Source organism: Thamnophis elegans, chromosome Z (assembly GCF_009769535.1).
Source record: "Thamnophis elegans isolate rThaEle1 chromosome Z, rThaEle1.pri, whole genome shotgun sequence".
Taxonomy (NCBI): Eukaryota; Metazoa; Chordata; class Lepidosauria; order Squamata; family Colubridae; genus Thamnophis; species Thamnophis elegans.
In genome coordinates this window covers 73,458,168-73,480,580 of record NC_045558.1, presented here as the reverse complement: position 1 = coordinate 73,480,580, position 22,413 = coordinate 73,458,168, and the positions used below count along the sequence as shown (strand labels likewise).

The 22,413-nt window shown below is 37.4% G+C and overlaps 1 protein-coding gene across 1 annotated transcript in view; it reads left to right on the top strand.

The window, feature by feature from the left end:
- GLI3 (GLI family zinc finger 3) overlaps window positions 1-22,413 on the top strand; it is a 119,630-nt gene that overhangs the window by 2,159 nt on the left and 95,058 nt on the right. The window contains exons 2-4 of the mRNA XM_032235877.1: window positions 1,834-1,939; window positions 9,724-9,870; window positions 16,783-16,984. Coding sequence (XP_032091768.1) covers window positions 1,834-1,939; window positions 9,724-9,870; window positions 16,783-16,984 — 455 coding nt within the window. The remainder of the gene's footprint in view (window positions 1-1,833; window positions 1,940-9,723; window positions 9,871-16,782; window positions 16,985-22,413) is intronic.

The window sequence follows — 22,413 nt, the reverse complement described above, 5'->3', positions numbered from 1 at the left end:
CAAGATGGGAACTGGTTGCTCAGCGATGTCTATCCTCTCTTCCTCTGGTCAGCCAAACATTGGGATGTGGTTGACTCATCAGTTAGGAATGATCATCCCCTTTCAGCTCCAACCTATGTCAAACTGAATTCATGTCAGAATGCCCAAGGATACAAACAATCCCATACCCCATCAAATTCAGGCTTGACATTCAATTTATGATTCTGCAGATTTAATTCTGCTTTCAGTCAGCAATCTATAAGAGGTAAAGAATTTTTTGACATATACTAAAGTACAATGTCCAGTTACTAGTTAATAGAAAAATATGAGTTTGAGAATATAAGTATGGAAGTGAAATAGAAGATTTTTGGGGAAAATGAGAACTGTACCTAGTTACTTCTGAGAATTGATGTAAATGAACCAAAATTTGACATCACATTATTATTAATGAAATTAACTGTATGGCAGGAATATTTGACATTCAGAATGTGGAATCATGACATAGCCTTTATGGACGTTAACTCATAATATTAAATGTAACTGCATGTTGTAGAGCGTTGAGATATTTATCTTTGGAACACAGAATTAATTCAGTAGAAAGTAGAGATGTGGAACACATTCTTATTGCCATGTTTTTTCCAAAGCACAAGAATGGGGTTTTACAATGCACTAAATTTCATTCTGCTTTCCCCCTTTCACAAAGATTGTTTGTTATCTTATGTTCAAGGCTGAAAGTAAATTGTGTGTGTGTGTGTGTGTGTGTGTGTGTGTCTTTGAATTGACTTCTAAAATTGTGAAAATTATTGCATAATTTAAAGTAGTTTACTTTTGATCTGATTTTAAACAAGATAAAATATCTGTACATTGATTTGGATTAAGTACTCCTTAAAGCGTACTAGTGTTCTTTGATTTTTAATCTTGCCTCAGTGTCTATATATCCATGATGGCAAACATATGACATGCGTGCCAGAGGTGGCACGTAGAGCTCTCTCTGTGGTCATGTGTGCCATCGCTAGCTGCTCTTCTGGGTTCCAACATGCATCTTTGCTTGTGCCAGAACCCCAAAGACCAGGTGACCAGTGTGTGTATGTGGTGGGCCGGTTCAACAGCAAAGGGTGCCTGGCTGAGATGCGCACAGCCAGCACCCAACAACTGGGGCTAGGCCGGAGGGAGCCTACTAGAGGAGCCACTAAAAGCCCCAGTGGCTGTCACCACCCAGATTGAATTACAACAATGATGCCGGCTGGCTTGGCTCCCTCTGAGTCTTCGTCCCTCAACCACTGCAGCCACCAGACCCAATGTTGACCAAAGGGAGCTGCATAGCGCACCGGCCAGCTGGTCTTTGTGGTTCCGGTGTTCTGGCATGTGTAAAGATCAGCTGAACAGCACATGTGTGCGAGCCAGAAACCAAAAGACCAGGTGGCCAGCACGCACCTGTGCACCGCCCAACTGTTTTTTGAGTTTCTGATGCGTGCATGCACACACGCATGCACATGTTCCAATTTGGGCATTTGGTGCTGAAAAGGTTCATCATCACTGCTATATGTCCTACAGATCTGCTTTGAATAGATTTCCAGGGTGCATTGAATGCGTGGAGAAAAAACTCAGAGATGTTCCACTGCACAAGTGAAAGTGGGTTCACTTAAACTTATGTGTTCTATTTAATTAACAATTTGATCATAATTATAGATATAACTTTAAAAGTAGGGAGCTGTATTTACCTAGGAAAAGCAAATAAATTTACCATTTTATCCTTTTCTGTTATAGGCCTTCTGCTCCAGCTTATTCAGACTTACCATTCATCAGAATATCCCCCCACAGAAATTCTGCTGCAGCATCAGAATCTCCTTTTAGTCACCTCATCCATACATCAATCCTTACATGGATTATATCCGATCATTGCACAGCAGCCCTTCTCTCTCCATGATCTCAGCTGCTCGGGGACTGAGCCCTACAGATGGTGAGTTAAAATCTGATTTCCTATTTGCTGTTGTAATTGCATTATCTATGGTGGCCTATAATGTTAATACAGATTGATATGATTTGATAATTGCATTAATTCTTTGAAAGCATTTCTTCCAATCATTTACAGATTCATTACATACTTATTACATCAGAATTGTTTTAGTATTTTATTTTCTTAATGCCAGCCATATATATATTACTTTTGGTTTGATTTGGTTTATTAGATTTATATGCCTCCCTTCTCCCAAGGACTCAGGGCGGTGTACAACATTAAAAGAAACACATAATACAAAAGTATAAAAAAATAAAATAAATAGAATATCCCAAACAAACCCAATTAGAATTGACAATAACATTTTATTTAAAAAATTGAATTAAAATTAACAATGATCAATAATTTATTTTGTTTTGTTCAGGCCAGGCTGGCTTGCTGGAAAACCCAACTTTTTAGGGCGCGTCGGAAGGACCGGAGGTCGGGGATTATACGAAGCTCCAGGGGCAGCTCATTCCAGAGGGAAGGTGCTCCCACCGAGAAGGCTCTCCCCCTGGGGGTCGCTAGCCGACACTGTCTGGCTGACGGCACCCTGAGAAGGCCAACTTTGTGGGATCGCACTGGACGATGGGAGGCTACCGGTGGCAGTATGTGGTCTCGCAGGTACCCTGGGCCTAAGCCATGGAGTGCTTTAAAGGTCATAATTAGTACCTTGAATCGCACCTGGAACGACAACCGGCAACCAGTGCAGGCCGCCTAAAAGGGGTGTAACATGGGAGCACCTACGTGCCCCCATGATAACCCGCACAGCCGCATTCTGGACCAGTTGAAGCCTTTGGATGCTCTTCAAGGGCAGCCCCATGTAGAGAGCATTACAGTAGTCCAGGCGAGAAAGGACGAGGGCATGAGTGCTGTGCACAGAGCATCCTGATCCAGAAAGGGCCGCAACTGACGTACCAGACAAACCTGGTAAAAGGCCACCCTGATCAGGCCGTCAGGTGTTCTTCTAAACTAAGCCGCATATCCAGGAGGACACCCAGATTGCAGGCCCTCTCTGAGGGGGTTAAAATTTCTCCCCCTATCATCAAAGGTGGTACAAGATGCACAAATCGGGATGATGGAAACCACAGCCACTCAGTCTTGGAGGGATTGAGCTTGAGATTTTACTTGTTTCTAAAATAGAAGTAAACTAAAATATATGCTTTTCATCCTGCTCAGGTAAAATTATAAATATCAGGAGAAATTCTTGAGGCTACCAAACAAGGCTGCTTATGGCACATGCCCTAAAGAAATGAGAAACAATTTTAACTATTTCCCATAGTACTTTGATAATTTAAAAAAAATACAATTCTTTTCAAATTGAATTGTTTGGGGAAGGTGTTGTAAAAAGACAATTAGGGATCTAACTACTGTTATCCATGAAGGAATATGTTAATTAATCCATCTAGATCAAGGGTCCCCAAACTTGGCAACTTTAAGACTTGTGGACTTCAACTCCCATAGCTGCTGGAGAATTCTGGGTGCTGAGTCCACAAATCTTAAAGTTGCCAAGTTTGAAGACCTCTGACCTAGATGACAGTGAATCCAGTAAAAGTTATGACAAATTTAATGCATAAATTGCTAAAAAAGGGTAATAATCACTCCATTTCAAACTCTCCCCTTTGCAAGCACATGAAGCTTTGAATCTCTGTCTTTTCTCCATCCAGGTGAAAAGTGTTTGGTCGCCTATCGGGTGCGTGGATTGGAGCAAATCGCTCCGAAAACTACAAGTGAAGGAAATGGAAGTAATCTGGGGAAAATGGGCCAGATGACTCTGAAATAGCCAAGGAATGGTGGGTCATGGGGGGAATTGTTCCTAAAATCCTAAGTGCATGAGAGTGAAAACAGGAACAAAAGAACGAAGAGGGAGCTTTTGCCTTCTGCGCCCCCCTCCCCACCCAGGCTCTACTTTTCCCCCCACATTCTTGATGGTGCATAGGGTGTGAAATGGGGCAGGAAGGAGACTGAAAGGCTGGGAAATAAGGAGGGCAATCCACAGTTGCCTATAGATTCATAAGCCGAAGTGGGGGACGAGTTATTTGTGGCTGAGGACCGGGGATTTTAGGAAAGATTCCCCCCATGACCCATCCATTCCTCAGCCACTTCAGAGTCATCTGGCCATTTTCCCAGATTATTTTCATTCCTTCGTTTGATGTTTTTGGAGCGATTTAGTTCATTCCTAAGCATCCAAGAGGCGACCAAACACTTTTTGCCAAGAAGGAGAAATGATTGAGACTCAATCTTCATGTGCTTGCAAATGAACAGTTTGAAAGTGAGCAATTAGATCAATTTCAAAGCGTTCCCTTTGCAAGTATATGAAGCTTTGTCTCCCTCTAGGCGAAAAGTGTGTAACAGGGCCAGATAGAGGCAGAGGCACACTCCACGCATTGCTCACTTTTTCTCACCATCTCTCAGCTTGCCTGCAGCTGCGCCAAATGGACACGTGCATGGGGTATTGGAATCGCCTGCCTCCTCCATCCCCCATACCTGCTGCCGGTGGTGCCGTGAAAGCCTCCTGCGAGCTTCTCATGGGACAGGTAGCCAAGCAGCATGTCTGGATTGCCTGTCTTCTCCTCCCTGCCTCTGCCTCCATACTCAGAATTAACAGTATTAACAGAACAAAGCATGCCAAGAGGATGGGGCCAGTGGTAGCTGTACTCCCACTCCCATCAGCCCCCACACTCGACACCTCCTGTACTGTGGAGATTCGTACCCTCACCACCGTCCAGGCCTTCCGCACAGCCCTCAAGAACTGGCTAGCCCGTCAGGCCTGGGGATAAGTCTACTTTCGCCCCTCCCGAATGCCGAGTGAATGTTGAGTTTTACTGTTTAATTTACTTTTGTTCACATCTCTTTTTGTATTGTCCTACACTCCCTTTCCCCTTTGATTGTAAGCCGCCCTGAGTCCCCTCAGGGAAAAGGGCGGCCTATAAATGTGCAATAAATACAAAATACAAAATACAAATACTGAAAAAAAAGACCTCCCCGAAAATAAGCCTGCGTGCTTATTTTCAAGCCCAAAACACAGGCACAGGCAAACACAGTAGCCTTCAACAATCTGGGTCCTCATTTTACCAAGTTCGGAAAGATGGAGATGGAAGGGTAAGTCAACCTTGAGACCCATCAGGATCAAACTCCAGGCTATGTGCAGAGTTTGTCTGCAATACTGAACTGTGCCACTGGAGGTTTGGTTATGATTGTCCTTGCTGTAAAGTTAGAGATCTCCTTATCAGTATCATCTATTATTTAAAAGATGATCATTGTTACTACATGGTTTTAATTCCGTCCATCCATATCTTTTTGATGAGTTTATACAATAAATCTCAGGTGACATAAGGAAAGTTTTATCACCCATTTGATTTGCAGATTTTGTATATTCTGAGTACATTTTTTTTAGGAAGGTCATTCAGCATTACATAATTGAAAATCCAAAACTACATGATGAATATATTTATAAAAATTAATAAGTGTAACAAATCCTTTTCTGAAAATCTTTCTTATAGCAATTCATTACATAGACTAAATTATCATGTTTGCTTTTATTTCATATTTGCAGATAAGAGCCAGTAATAAAGTAAAAAAATACGCATTCCTGGGTAACTAAAAGGATTCATTCAATTTGTGAAAACAATTCCTTAAACATCTATTCAAAGTAAAATAACATTTATATATTGTAGAGGAATAAAAGATGGCTGGTGTTATCTAGGTTCACAGATAACAATTAAATCATAAATCATATGTTAGAAAATATAAATGATTGGTTTCCCTTGTCATATTAATCCAAAATAAAACAATGTGTGAATCACACATTGACTTTACTAGAAATTTCATCTCCAGCAAAAGCATATACATTTTTTGGCTGCTGCTGCTGTGTTAAATGAATAGGAATATAACTGCAGTTTAAATTTTGCCTAATAGTAATTGCTGCTAAATTGACTTATAATGGATCAAATTATGTTACTAGTGTGCATTGAAGACAACAAAACTATTTTAATTAAGGGAAATGTCATTCACAGAATAGAATAAAATGGCGGGTTTACATAACAGATATTCTTCCTTTAGCTGAATTTGAAAAATGAGTTTTGTTACTGCCTAAATGAATAAATAATAACTATAATCCTTACATATAAATGCATATAATTAATCCAGTGATACTTATTCTTATGAGAATATGTTTTAATGACCTGTTGTCAATCCTAATTTATATTATGTATAGCAGGACATTTTATTAGTGATAGAAAATGTTTATTAAAATTTGTTAATCTCCAACAGTATATTAAGAATTCCATAAATAATTGTAAGATGTTTATAAAGCAATTTTTAAACAATAAAATCTGATTTTAAAAATATGACACTTTTAGATATCAGATTAATTATAATTAATCTGTCTCTATAATTTCTTGTATTTTTACAGTTTCATGTTTTATAAGAACTGTATATTTAAATAGCTTAATTTATAATCTGTCTTTGGGTATTAGACTTACTCTTGAATCGATACAATTTACTATATATCTTTATATGAATATATGAATGACATACATACACACACACACACACACACACACATACCCACCCTAATCAAAATGAAAAAACAACAACCCAATATTACAAAAAGAAAGTTCCAAACAAGGAAGCTTAATAAATTCAACATTTACTCATATTTGATATTAGAATAGGCAATGTAGTCTTAGTCATAATGATAATTTATATAACCAGAGTAAATAAAAATGCTTTTGAAAAGAACAGCCTAGTTAGTAAATACAAGATTTAATTACATTAATTAAATCTTGTTAAATTGTTTTGATTCAGGAGGGTAATGGCAAAGGATCCCAGTGAAACCATTAGTTTGCCAAGATGTGTCAATAAAGTGGTTAGAAGGATTTAGAGCCTGAAACAAGCAGATTCATGTTATTCTCTCTCAATTTCTAAAGAATTTGTCCAGAATTTCTAAAGAAAGTTTGAAATAAGCTAATTTTAGGAAAATATAGGATTTCACAATCTCTCAACTCCACAAATGAATTCTTCTTTAAGTGTTAAAAAGTAGTATATGATTTTAAACTCTCAGCACTTGAACACTTATTTTGATAATTCCCACAATTAAATTAACATTTATCAGTAAAGTCAGTATTCTTAATTTCAATTTATGCTTCTCAAATTGAGGTTCAATACATGCTTTGTAAATTGACAGTATTTACTTATATTAGACTAAATTTGTTCAAAGATACTACTTCAATGTCTAATTTTGTATTGCTTTAATTTATTTTTTCATGAATCAGACTCAAAGGAAAAAGTTGAAAATATTGGCAAATACTTAAAGCTAGTATTTGTATGTAGTCACAATATATTTCCAGCATATTTTCTGAGGTCTCTGGTGTACATTTTCAATGTAATGAACAAAAAGTTTGTAAAATTAGTTTATTTCCTGAAGTTTTGCAAGATTAGGGTTTAGTGAAACAAAATAGGAGCTTTTAATCTTACAAAAGCTAAAGATATTCAGTTTATCCCTAAAGCTCTGATCCTGTTTTACCAATTTTGTTGCAATAGTAAGGGACTAAAGAATACATTTACCTTTTTAAAATGTCTTAAAATAGGCATGTAGCTGTATCCTGCGACCTATACCTCCTGAGAAACTGGGGTTCCAGAAAAAAATGGAATTATGACCCCCAAGTTTCACTAAACCAGGTGTGGATGTGGCCAGGTGTGATGCATTCTGTCTGCAGGCCATGAGTTTGACAGCCCTGGGTTAAGGCATGAGGCTAGAAATCATGAGACGCTGAGTTTAAGTCCTGCCTTGGCCACAAAGCTGCTAGGTGACTCTTGATGAGTCACTTTTTTCTTTCAGCCCTTTTTAGGAGGCAATGGTCTTTTTTGAAACCCTGTCTCCCCACCCCACCCCCCAAAAAAAACCTTTAAGAACTAGTCCAGGCAGTGATAAGAACAAAGAATGATCTGAATGTAAGTATACACATGCACACATACACAAAAAGGGTATGCAATAGAAAATGAAGATTTATAATTAGACATCATGTGATCCTTTCATCTTTTTTAATGCAGTTTGTACAATTCTTTCTAAGTAAAAAATGTTGGAATATTCAAAAGATGTAACTAAAGCATGGATAACTACTAATAAATCAGGATTCAGTCACAGTTGGTGCATATTAATTGTGGACAACCGTCTTCTGCAAATCCAGTGATTGATTCAGAAGCAGACTGAGCTCTGTGAGGGGGTAAGGTCACTGAGGGGAAATAGTGTCATCATGCCCATCTGAATTTGACTGTCAATTAAAACTTTGAAAATAAGCCTTCTTTAATTTTAAGCCCGAATTACCCAATTTCTGCTTAACAGCAGAATAATAAAAGTCTAATAAAAATCAGGATTGTCATGCTGCAGGAGAACAAGAAAAAAAGTAAGAAGATGATCAATCACATTATGGAGTCTCAAATGATTATCTGAAGCAGGTCAGTGTTTTAGGGCTTCAGAAATAAATTCTTATTACAATGATATGTGTACAAACTTTGTAGTAAAACTAGCTCCTTATCTCTTATATTCCAGATTTGTATAGTTATATTATGTAAAAGTGAAGGCTTCGCCTCTTTACAACTATAGTTTCTTTCAACAAAAGGCTACTGAATATTTTAACATTATCCCTTCATACCTTTGCAGATTTCCCAAACTTACTTTTGAATTTTTTGAGATAATGTTAATTTATATACATATCTGAAAGCTTTTGAGGTATTTTTAAGTGCATCTGAAAAGGACCGTTAGGTCAAATACTACAAAGCTTCAAATTTACCAATCCCAGTTGGTTTCCTTAACATTTTATTGATAATATGCAATATTAGTGAAGTGATATAAGATACATTTATGCTGAAACCCATTAAATATACTTAATCACATTCAAAAATATATGATGGATTTTTATTTTGCTTTCTAGCTAGTGGTAAAATTATTTAATCGGTATTACAGTATTTGCCATATATATAAACAAATAATATCCTATACAGTAGTTATATGCTTCTTAGAACTTGGATACCTATTGAAATACTTATGCCATACATATTAGTTCATCAAAGCCAACAGCTTTGACAGTTTCAGATGTTTCTGTCGGGTGGTGGGATTTTTAAGAGAAAAATAATAATAATTTTTTTAAAACCAAAATAATGTGGCTGCATAAAAATGCATACATTTAAATGAATGCTTTGTTGAATCACCTTTTGACTTAATGAAAACATTCCATTTTTTGGAGTAGGAGCCTATGGTACATGTAGCCTTGGAATTTTTTACTTGCTCTTCCATGCAAAAGCATTCCAATCTGTCAAATTGCCAGAGAAATTTGTTCAGCCCTCTTCAGCTCACCCCATAGATTTTCATTTGGATTCTGAAGTGATTTATCTTGATGTGATTTTTTTACATATCAGAAACCTGGCATTTTAAAGAAAATTGCATCATTGAATTAAATCCAGATCATGTTTGTTGCATTTTTTTACTGTTCAATTATGCCTGGTTTATATGAAGACTGCTAGACCACTGAAATTAATGAGATACAGTTATTATTGATTATTTGGTTAAATAGATGTCAATGGAATTAAATGTAACCAAGGTTATATAGGATATTATGCATTGATACAGTATATTAAAAATACATAGCAAATCATCAGACCTGCATAATGTTTCAAAATCAATGCAGAGGGAGAGAGAGATTCCTGTTTCTAATGTCATTAAATCATGTATTAATGTTCTACTTTAGCTCCACATGCAGGGGTTAGTCCAGCAGAATACTACCATCAGATGGCTTTACTGGCAGGCCAGCGCAGCCCATATGCAGACATCATTCCTTCAGCTGCCACATCAAGAGCAGGTGCCCTTCATATGGAATATCTCCACGCTATGGATAGTAAGTTGTACAAGTGTAGCCAAAAAGATTAAATGAAGGGTCTGATATTGTTGGGTTAAAAAAATCTTACTGTACAATTCACTACATAATAAAGTTTATATAAAAACAGATTAAAAGGTCATTAAATAGGGCTACCAGATTTGGAGTGGAAAGATCCAGACCAGCAGAAGATGGCAATAAAGGGTTAGAGTTTTCTGCATCTTTTAACTGCCATCTATTTTCTGGATTTTGCACTATTATGATTATGAATTACTTCAGTTTTAAACAACTAATCTGAAGTATTTCACAACATGGTATTTTTGTTATCTTTGGTAATGGTAAAATTGATTATCTTTAAGACATTTACCAAAAGGGGAGCTCAGATGTTTTTTTGTGAGCTGTATCTTTCACTATTATTCTTTTCCATAATCCTTGCATGTATTTTAGTAGAATATATTGCACTTTAAAGAGTTTGTGAGCAAAATAACTACTTTTTACTCCAAGATATTTATTTTAACTTATTTAATTTATATTAATTTATTTTAAAGTCCTTCATGAAAGCACAAAATGGAAGCTGACATAATAATCAGTCTTTTCAGCCTTGTATTTTATACATATATAGATATGTATTTTCAAATTTATGCAGGGGCAAAGAAATGTCAAAGTAGGATTCATATTCTCATCCATAACATTCGTAAAATGAATATAAAGATAAAACCAGAAATTTTTCTTTTGGGTTTAATGGAAAAAGACTTGGAAAAAAATTTGAAACTTCGATGTTATATATTGATGATAGCAAGATTATGCATAAAAATGGAAGGTCCCTTCAGTCCCGGAATGGATGAATGGTTGCAAAAGCAGATGGAGTTTGTAGAGATAGAGAAATTGACTGCTTTGATAAAAGAAAAACACACACAAATACTTTTGTCTCTATTTGGATACCACTCTGGATTTTGTGTTTGAGGTGGAAAAAAATGAAACATTGATTATGGGTTTTTGTAGATTTTTCTCTTTTCTTTTTCCTCCCCTATTGTTCCTATTATTGCTTTTGTATTTTGTATTTTACATTATAAATTATTAAAAGCAATAAATTTAACAAATTTATGCAGGGAACGTTAGCCATTTTAATTACATTTTGGGAGTTGTGCATATCATTTTGATGAAAATCAGGTATCATAGTATTTGCACTGTCAAATATTCTTCGGAATGATTCACCTTTTGAAAACATGTCCAAGAATAACCAAACATTTCATAATAATACATCTCAGAGCACTAAACAGTTGCACCTCAGTGGTGCATTGGACAACATGCCACCACTAATCACCTCGGGTAGTGTTTGCTCAGAAGATATTTTGCTTATATTTCATGGGCAGTCACTCTGTCATGCTAAATTTTCTTCTCCTGAAAATGTGTTATTAACATGTTATTCTATGTCTTCTGCATTATACTTGCATCCAAGTTTAATTTTTTAGCCTCTACCTCAGCTTTCACTTGACTGAAGAAATCATTCCCTGGGCTTTCATAAGGCAATGTGTGTGAAGTCATGATAGATAGGATGGTTTATGTATTTTATAAACAAATATACCATCAAACAAAGAAATAAATGTGAGAGAATATCTAGAAATTTGCTGAGAACCATAAAACTGCTCACTTTCTCACTTTACAATCTTTATTATAATTGGTAAAGCAGCCAATAGAAACTTAATATCTGATGTCCAAATCTTCAGGGAGATTAATCAATTTAATCTTTTTTAATCAGACACAATCTTTCATATGCGTCTAACAGGCAGTTCTCACCACAATTGTGATTGGAATCTTGGTTGTTGAGGAAGCAGACTTTAAGTAAGATATCATGTGACTGCTTTACTCAATGACCATAATCCCAGCATTCCTGGTTGTGGTTGTTAAATGACTAGTGGTTTAAGTGGATGGAGTCTCAGGTAAGGAGTGCGGGTTAATTCACAGAGATGGAGGAGATCCTGGGAGGTCAGTGTAAGCTGGATATGAATGTATCTTTGCTCATGAGCTGCAATTCTCTTTGCTGAAATCCTAACAGGATTTTCAGCTCTGAACAGAGAGATACTTGCATGTAGCCTGCGCAGAAGCGTCACATGTGCAGATGAGTGAACTGGTAGTAAAAAAAAAATGGAAACCCACCACTGATCTAATCATGTAATAATCAGATACTTAGCAATCAGTTATAAGTGCAAACAGTTTGCCAAGCATCCAGTTTGCAATCATGTGACCCCCATGGGATATGTGCAACATTTTGCAAAGGTTTGAAGTACCTTGAAGGCCATTAAATCAACAATCAGATTGTTGTAATTCAAGCAGTACCTGTCCTTCATGAACATTAATAGCTTGATTTTCCCCTCACTCTCCCATTTGATATATATTTTGCTGTTTCCCCAGTAAAAATGTAAGCAGAATGCTTACAATATAGAAGAGAGATTCTCTGAATGCTATTTTTAAATTTTATTCTGTCATGAAAATGTGCTCAGCAAACTTCTTCTAAGAAACATAATTATTAATTGCCAGATCATGCCTGCAAAGAATCTTAGATCAACTACATGGCAGCAAACAGATCCATAAAACTTTAACTCTTTATTAGCATCTACTGCAGTAGTTATCTAGATATTGGCAACTCAGATCTGGTAGCCCTTACATTCAGATAATGGCATAAACTATAACCAGGAATTCATATGTAATCCTCTTAGTTACAGGTAAATAATATATCTTCTCTTAATTATCTGAAAAGTCATCATTTTAAAATACTGCAGAGCCACCCATATTGCAAAGACTTTATCTATGCTAGAATTTCTCAAATAAGAAAGACAGTGTACACTATCTATTACTAAAATTCATATAAGGAAGTCTAATTTGAACATTTTTTCTATTAACTAATTCAGTTATAATCAACTCTCATAAATGAGGATTTAAAAGTTTCAGATATACAAAATTCAATTCACAGAAATGAATCCAAGCAACTATATATGGTAAACATTTCTAAAGGGAAGCAATCTTTTGACCTGTTTCTTCAGAATAAATACGGCGTCTTTAGCAAGGTTTTTTTTAATTGAAAGAAGGTCAACGGCCAGAGTAAGAAATGCAGTCTAATATTCTAAATAGCTTCTTCTCCTTCACTCTACTCCAAAATAGTAGGGCATGGATGGAATTCCAAAACAGATGGATGTAGTCACAACCGCAAGAACAATAGAAAAAGGGTTCTTTTTGGTGATGTGTCATCAATATTTTTTTAGGTAAGGCAATATTTTTGTGTCATATTAGCAGCAATTATTCTCGTAAGGACTATTTTTGGTATTAAACAATATATTAGCAAGCTGACTGATTAAACAATCAGTAGAGAAATAAATTAGGAATGAATTATAAAAAGCTCATTTTAACTTCACCTGCTCTATTTGATGAGAATTTGTTCAGTCAGGCAATAGAACTTTTATCTAAACAAAGAGGCTAGTGCTTGTAAAAACTAATTAAAACTATTTCAACATGAATGTACAGTAAATTAATTTTAATTAAGCAGGAATTTAACCATCATGCCAAATATACCCTTTGAATTTATTAATTATTGAGTGTATTAATAAACTCAAATCTTGACTTTCTGCTAATTATTTTGTTTTTGTTTTTCTCATTGTATATTGTGCCAAAGATCACAAAGGTAACAATTTATGATGAGAAAAACAAAAAACAATATAATTTGCAGAAAGTCAAGATTAAGATTAACAACAATAACTCTATAATTATATTTAAGGCTAAATGTTAAAATCTGTGTTACATTGTGTTAAAGAACCTGTGCTCTTTTCCATACATTGTATTTTAAATACAATGTTTAACATATTTAAATTATTTTGAATCGGCATCTCTCTATTTGGTTTGGATTTTGTTTTTAAATTTATATGAATAATCTCATGTCACTGACTTCTTTTTTGCTGATAATAAATCAGATAATAAAAAAATATTCCTCTCTACTGTTCCTGAGCTACTACTCACTGTGGATTAAGGGAACTAAAAAGTAATAGCTGGGTTTGTTTTAATGAAATTGTTACTCCTAATACTTTCTCATGATAGAATAATAAAAAGTAATAAAATTACTTACTGAAGTATTAATTTAATTTAGTTATTAATTAATACTTTATTAAGAGTAATTTTATTTTCATTATTCTAACATGAGAAGCTATTAGAGGTAAAGATTGTATATAATCAAATAATATACCAATCGTCTTAAATTTACCAACCATCATCTTACTTTACATGAGAAGATTTGCTGAATAATAGCTATTACTATTCTTATATTTACTTGATTTCTTAATATCCTAGTTTTATGTTTCTATATCACTCAAGGGGACATGCAGAAATTAAAAATACAAATTATAAATTGTAAGAATAAAAAACAATACAATTAAATTCACTTATATAGGAAACATTTCAAGACTTGAAGGTCACACAGTAGATGACTCTAGCACACAAGACAGGTACATTTCAAGAAGTAGGAGGCTTTTAAAAAGAGCCTCCCCTGCTGATTTAAGTAATTGGGCAAGTACATAGCAGGGGAAGTGATTTATGAGATAATCAGGGCCAGGGTTTTTAAACATCAGAACTTCAAATTATGTCTGGTAGACAATTGGAGTATAGTCCAAATCTTTCACTGCAGCATGTTATGGATAGAAAGATCAGAAATAATGGAAACTCTGTCACAACGACCATCCCCTTGACTATAATTGGTTAAACTGAAATCTACCAATAAATTAAGGAGACCTAGCAGGGTTCACTATTTAGCTTCCGACATAATTATGCAGCATCAGTCTTCAGAACAGTCAGAGGTTTAAGTTCTCAAAATGTAATTCTGCATTTAATAGGTAACAGTTAAGGGACTTGATGCTGCTTGATCCCCCCCCCAAAAAAAATTACAAAAAATATGCTTTAGATGAATTAAGAAATATTGAATTATATGTAGCAGAGTCAGATGTAATTGTGCATCAATATGTAGCATAAAACTCCTAGTGGCATCTACTATCTTAGAGACAAATTGTGCTTGTTGGAATTAGATGACTATACATTTTTCTTGCTTTATAGTCTGATGAAGGAGAACTCTTTAAGCATAGTGTTTGAGATCGCTGTTCTTTTATAGAAGGTTGCTATCTTAAACAAACTTTCTTATAAACTTTGATAACTCTTTTCATTCAAAGGAAAGGAAAGGACACCATAATTTCAAAGAATCTTAAATTCTGCATTAAATCAGTAGCAGAGTAGCAGAGAGCCACACAGCTAGTGACAGTACATAAACAAGAGATGAAAAGAGTATGAAGGTTGGGGAAGGATTTTTCACCCACTTTTCAATACTATATCCTGAGCAAGACTGGAGCAACATGTTTTGTTTCTAGTTTTATAGAAGCAAAGAAGAAAGAAGAGAACTACAAACCAGATGCTGGAGATAATTGACAGTCTTACTTGTGACCAAAGATTTCCAAAATGAAGTAAACATTGAATATAGCTAGACTTCATATAACGTCATAATGGAAGCAATAAAGCAAGAATTCAAGCAGCAAATATTTTGAGCAAATGCACAGTGGATTTTTATTGGTGGCTTACCCTTTTATACAACATTTTTTCACACATCATTAGACGTTGGAGATTGCACCATATCATTCTGGCTGGATTACTGTATATGTTTCATCCAATAGTGATGATTTTATTTTCTTTAGACAAATATATTGAGTTAAAAAATCATTTGGCTTGGAAGATTTACAATGCTTGTTAAAATAAATATGCCACTTTGGCCATATCAAGAGTATAATCCTATGGATTGGATAAAATAATACATAATTAAAGCCTTCTCACTGAATCCAATTCTTTACAGTTATAAAGGCTAATTTTGAGAATTAAAATTTAGTGATTTTTTTAACTCAATGCTTCCAGATTTTATTTTATATATATGTGTGTGTGTGGTTTTTTTTTATTTGTGCTGATAAATAAATAAAGGGAGACTAGTATAGATCTATTTCAAGCTATTTAGCTCTCATCAGCTAGCCATACCCTTACTGGGATTTGAACCTGGGCTATATTACATACTAGGCAGACTTCTTAGCCATTAGGCCACAGGCTCTTATCCGTTATCAGTGAAGTCAGGGTGAAAGGTATCTATTAGATTTTTACAACCCCTGATAAGCCCCAGTTATGGGAGGAAGCTAACTGCTTCCATCATCTATCAATCGGCTCGTCACAAGAGATGATATTAATATTCATATATCCAAACATAATTAGAAGAAAGTACTGGTGCATTTAAAAGCAAATTCCTATGGTTACATAGGATTGTTTTATGAATAATAATATTTAGGGTACTGGTTTAAATCCAGCAGAATTGCTAGGAAGCTTTAAGTGTTATTTCATTCTAAGCCTCCTGGAGAAAATATGAAATATAAATACATAAAAAGATTTTGGAAGAATTTTTACTTTATTCATGAACAAAACATGCATCTTGATTTTCCTTATGTTGGGTGAATATATGTTAGAAACCTTTTTAGCCATTTTTAGAAAAGGTTTTGAGTTAACTACTAGCTTAGATTTGAACCACTATATCCCCTTGCGTCTAATGAATTAATAAAGTGAAAGTCTAAGCAGCCATCAGATTCATAAATCACTGGAAATACAAAAGATAACATATAAAAGTCTTTTCCCTTTGTTTAGCAATTTATCATTTTGTTTGCACATTAACCAAGAGAGCTCCCTTGAGGTAAGCAATGGAAAGATAAATGTTTTTTCTTAATTTTTTTCAGTTGTATCTAGTAGATCATAAGTGAAAAGAGTGCACTTGTCAAATGCACGTACTAGTGTCAAAACTCTTTATATCCACTGCCAGCAACAATAAAAAAAGAGGATTGGTGCTCTGATAATTTTTTTTTTTTTTTAATACAACAGGCACTAGGTTTTCAAGTCCCAGGCTACCAACAAGACCAAGTCGAAAACGAACATTGTCCTTATCACCGCTGTCGGATCATAGTTTTGACCTTCAGACCGTGATCCGCACATCTCCAAACTCCTTGGTGACAATTCTGAACAATTCCCGTAGCAGTTCTTCAGCTAGTGGCTCTTATGGGCATTTATCTGCAAGTGCAATAAGGTAAATCCTGGTATATATATATATATATATATATATATATATGTATGTATGTATGTATGTATGTATGTATGTATGTATGTATGTCTGTCTGTCTGTCTGTCTGTCTGTCTGTCTGTCTGTCTGTCTGTGTATCTTGCAAGACTTCATAACTATTTTTATGAACAAATTTTAATTTCAAGCAACTGTATCTGGGATCAAGAACTTAATCCCCTCCCAAAGGATATTGTATTATTTAAATATCCTTTTTAAAAAATATAGTATGAACACTAAAAATAAAAGATCCTGAGCAATCAAAACCATTTAAATGAAATTTATTAGGTACAATGTTAGTAGGAGATACAAGGAATGCAACATATTCAAAGGAGGTATATACTAAAATGAATGAATATTTTAAAAGAATACTTCAAAATAAGTATATTTTTCAGAATCCTGGGAAGAATATGACCATTTATGAGAAAATAATATCATAATACTCTTGATTTTCTTTTGTTACTCTTTCTTGATGACTACTATTCTGCTGGGACAGATTGGTTATATAAGAAACAATTTAATGCAATTGAGCTATTTTTCTTTTAAAGCAATCTAAAATACTATTATTATCCAGTGGAATCCTGTTCCATAATCAATGCAATTTAAAAAGAAATTTAGTTCATTATTTTGCAATGTTTAGTTTAGTTTAGTTTAGTTTATTTGGATTTATAGGCCGCCCTTTTCCCTGAGGGGACTCAGGGCGGCTTACAATCATTAGGGGGGGGGGGGTGAAATTCAAAACAAACAATATGTGAACAAAATAAATAAGGTAATAAAAAACACAACTTGCATTCAACATTCACACTCGGGTGGGGCAAATCGAAGACTTATCCCCAGGCCTGTTGGGATAGCCAGGTCTTAAGGGCTGCGCGGAAGGCCTGGACGGTGGTGAGGGTGCGTATCTCGACGGGGAGATCGTTCCACAGGGTCGGAGCTGCAACAGAAAAGGCTCTCCTCCGTGTAGTCGCCAGTCGGCATTGACTGGCAGATGGGATTCGGAGGAGGCCCAGTCTGTGCGATCTTATCGGTCGGAGGGAGGTAATCGGCAGAAGGCGGTCTCTCAAGTACTCAGATCCACTACCATGAAGGGCTTTAAAGTTGGTCAACAGGACCCTGAAGCGCACCCGGAGATCAACAGGTAGCCAGTGCAGCTCGCGGAGGATGGGTGTTATGTGGGCGAACCGCGGTGCGCCCACTATCACTCGCGCGGCCGCATTCTGGACTAACTGCAGCTGCCGGATGCACTTCAAGGGGAGCCCCATGTAGAGCACATTGCAGTATTCCAGCCTAGAGATCACAAGGGCTCGAGTGACTGTTGTGAGAGCCTCCCGATTCAGGTAGGGTCGTAACTGGCGGACCAGGTGGACCTGGGCAAATGCCCCCCTGGTCACAGCCGACAGATGATGGTCGAAGGTCAGCTGTGGATCCAGGAGGACTCCTAAGTTACGAACCCTATCTGAGGGGTATAGAATTTGACCCCCCAGCCTGATAGATGGAACATTAGCCAAATTGTTGGGAGGGAAACACAACAGCCACTCGGTCTTGTCCGGGTTGAGTACCAGTTTGTTAGCACTCATCCAGTTCTTAACGGCCTCAAGACCCCGGTTCATCACATCCACCGCTTCATTGAGTTGGCACGGGGCGGACAGATACAATTGCGTATCGTCCGCATATTGATGGTATTTTATCCCGTGCCTCTGGATGATCTCGCCCAGCGGTTTCATGTATATGTTAAATAGTAGGGGGGATAAGACCGAGCCCTGCGGCACCCCATATTTTAGGGGCCTCAGGGACGATCTCTGCCCCCCGACCAACACCGACTGCGACCTGTCCGAGAGGTAGGAGGAGAACCACTGTAAAACAGTGCCTCCCACCCCCACCTCCCGCAGTCGTCGCAGAAGGATACCATGGTCGATGGTATCGAAAGCCGCCGAGAGGTCAAGGAGAACCAGGATGGACGCATGGCCTCCATCTCTGGCCCTCCAGAGATCATCGGTCAATGCGACCAAAGCGGTTTCTGTGCTGTAACCGGGTCTGAAGCCGGACTGGAAGGGGTCAAGGTAACTAGCTTCCTCCAAGGCCCGTTGAAGCTGGAAGGCCACCACCTTCTCAACAACCTTCCCAACAAAGGGAAGGTTGGAGACAGGACGGTAGTTATTTAAAACGGCTGGATCCAAGGATGGTTTCTTCAGGAGGGGTCTCACCACCGCCGTTTTAAGTGCGGCGGGGAAGTGCCCCTCCCGAAGGGAGGCGGTTGCAACCGCCTGGATCCAGCCACGTGTCACCTCCCTGCTGTTGGCAACCAATGTATCAATTATTCTTTATTTATTTGACCAGGTTTGAGTGTTGCTGCTGACTAAAGGTGCATTTAAATGTTTTTGAGCTACTGGAAAAGTGTCTGTGAAAGCTAACACTGATAATTATATGAAAAGATCAATTTCATCACAATACATTTTTGGTGATGTTGAAGCATAAATAATTCTATTGATAAAAGGTTCTAACTTGGGCGGAAAGAAAAGACTTGATTAATGGTGTTGTCTAATTGCCTCTATACAGTAGAGTATACAAGTCTTTACTGTATAAAATAATACAGTTACTATTATTATTTTTTAATCTCAAAAGACAAGAAGGCTGAATACGTGCTTTGGGGGATTTTAATAGCCATGAGAAGAAAATAGAAGAAGGATCTTGAAACTGTTAAATGAAAGCAGGATATCACCTGTATGTTTGTATGTGTGTTTGTGTGTATGTGTTTATGTGTGTGTTTGTATCGCTATGTATGTGTTTGTTTGTTTGTGTGTATGTGTGTATCAGCTTATTTGTTGTTCCTGACAACTGGCAGTTTTCTTGGCAAGATCTCAGATACAGTTTGCTCTTCCTTCCCATATTTGTGAAATATTGTCACAAGGCTATTCAGTTATTTTTTTACCGTATATAGGACTAGAAGCAGGGGTGGGTTTCAAAAATTGTTCGAACCTGCTCTGTGGGCGTGGCCTCCTTTGTGGGAGTGGCTTGCCGCCCATATGACCGGATGGGAGTGGCTTGCCACCCATGTGACCGGATGGGAGTGGCCTGTCACCCATGTGACCTGGTGGGAGTGGCCAAGACGATGTTATTACTAGATATTACTAATTACTAGATATTATTAATATTACTAGATCATTATTAATGCATAGATAACTGCGGGACATAACACACCCACCCACACCCACAAACTATGACAGTGCTAGGAAAACACCCAAAAAATAAAAATACCCCCCCCCCAAAAAATAAAAGACTGCCAATGAAACCAGTTTTTTTTCCTAAGCCTAAGAACAGGAAAGACAAAGTCACTGGAATAAAAACCATCAAGGCAATGTGGAAAATTATAAAGGACAGGCACTCACAGAACCATCAACCACCTCAGAATTACCTAAACAAGGAGGGTGAAACACACTGCCTTGCAACAAACCTGGCCTGCCCATAGAAAAGCAGCCACTTTGAGACACATAAACCTGGTCTAAACACTTAAAAGCAACATATTGCATCACAAATAAAACATTTGCAAAAAGGAATAACATTTCTTGTAATAAACATTCTATAAACAATAAATAAATAAAAATTCCCTAAACTAATTAAAAACTACCACGTTCAGAGAACACCAAAGGACCCCACAGTCCTCTCCCTCCTTATCTTTTTCTTTTTTGTCCTAACTTTCTCCTCCTCCCCCCCCCAACCCCACTCCCTTCTAGCACTGATGATGTTACCAAACTAGGAGTGCTGGAGAGGAGCTCTCACAGGGCGAAGAGCTTCCCGCTACAGGCACAATCTATCTGCAGCCGTAAATGACTACAAGCAGCAGCTTCAGTCACCTGCTCGCAGCTGACAGTTGCGTTTGGGAGCGGAGGTGGTGGCAGCAGAAGTGGGCACAGATGGGATTTCCCCGCTTGCTGAGTAGAACGAGGCGGCGGGGATGCGTTGTTTCAGGGCGCCCCAAGCACCGGCTCCTCTGAGTGTAGCCCATTCCCCCTCCCAAGAAGACCGTTTTCTTTTTAAAAACGCCTCTGCAGACGATCTTGAAAACCTGCGAGGCATTCCCCCACCCCATTTCTGGTTGCCTGTAGCGTTGGAAGCTTCCACAGAGAAGCTTCTGCAGAGGCGTTTTAAAAAAGAAAATGGTCTTCTTGGGAGGGGGAATGAGCTGAGCTCCTGGTTCTGGGGATTCCCCCCCCCCAAAAAAAAAGACCAGTTGCCCATCTCTCCAAATCCTTTTCAGGATTTTCTTTTTTAAAACGCCTCTCTGCAGACGATCTTGAAAACCTGCGAGGCATTCCCCCACCCCATTTCTGGTTGCCTGTAGCGTTGGAAGCTTCCACAGAGAAGCTTCTGCAGAGCGTTTTTAAAAAGAAAACGGTCTTCTTGGGAGAGGGAATGGGCTGAGCTCTTGGTTCTGGGGATTCCCCCCCCCCAAAAAAAGACCAGTTGCCCATCTCTCCAAATCCTTTTCAGGATTTTCTTTTTAAAAACGCCTCTGTGCAGACGATCTTGAAAACCTGCGAGGCATTCCCCCACCCCATTTCTGGTTGCCTGCAGCCTCGGAAGCTTCCGCAACTTCACAGTAAAAGAAATTAAGAACTTCTCTCGCTCGTGAGATTTTCTTTACTGTGCAAAGGCTTGCTTTAAAACTGCAGGCTCCCGAGGAGGGGGGCAGGGGGAAATGCTGCCCATATGTCCCCTTCCAAAGCAACCTTGCAGGTTTTCAAGATCATCCGGAGAGGCGTTTTTTAAAAAGAAAAACCCTGCAGGCACCCAGCGACAGGGGCTAGGAGCTTCCGGGTTCACTGACGAACCGGTTTGCACGAACCGGTGCGAACCGGGAGGAACCCACCCCTGACTAGAAGCCACTGTCTCAATTTTTTAGTCTGATGCTTTAGCAGCTAAACCAAACTGGATCTATGCATATGTGCTTACAAATTATAATACAAATGAACTAGTCACTGAGAACTGCAATCTATATTTTATAAGGATTTAGAATTGTTTCAATGGGGGAAAGAATTTGATATTGAAATGATTTTTTAAGAAGAAAGAAAGAAGAAAGAAAGAAAAGAAAGAAAGAAAAAGAAAGAAAGAAAGAAAGAAAGAAAAGAAAGGAAAGAAAGAAGAAAGAAAGAAAGAAAACCATTATATACAAATCATTTAAATCAGCATTCCTCAACCTTTCTGACTGCAGACTGGCAGCAACGAGAAGGGGATGCTTTCACTGGTGCGCTGGCCGCTTGCACAAGTGAACTTCATATGTTCATCTGTCACTTGTGCAGCTTGATTTCCAATGGGCTATGGACTGTTATCAGTCCATGGACCAAGCTTGGCACCCTTGATTTAGATAACACCTTTTTAGAGGAGGAAAGGCGTACTCCTTT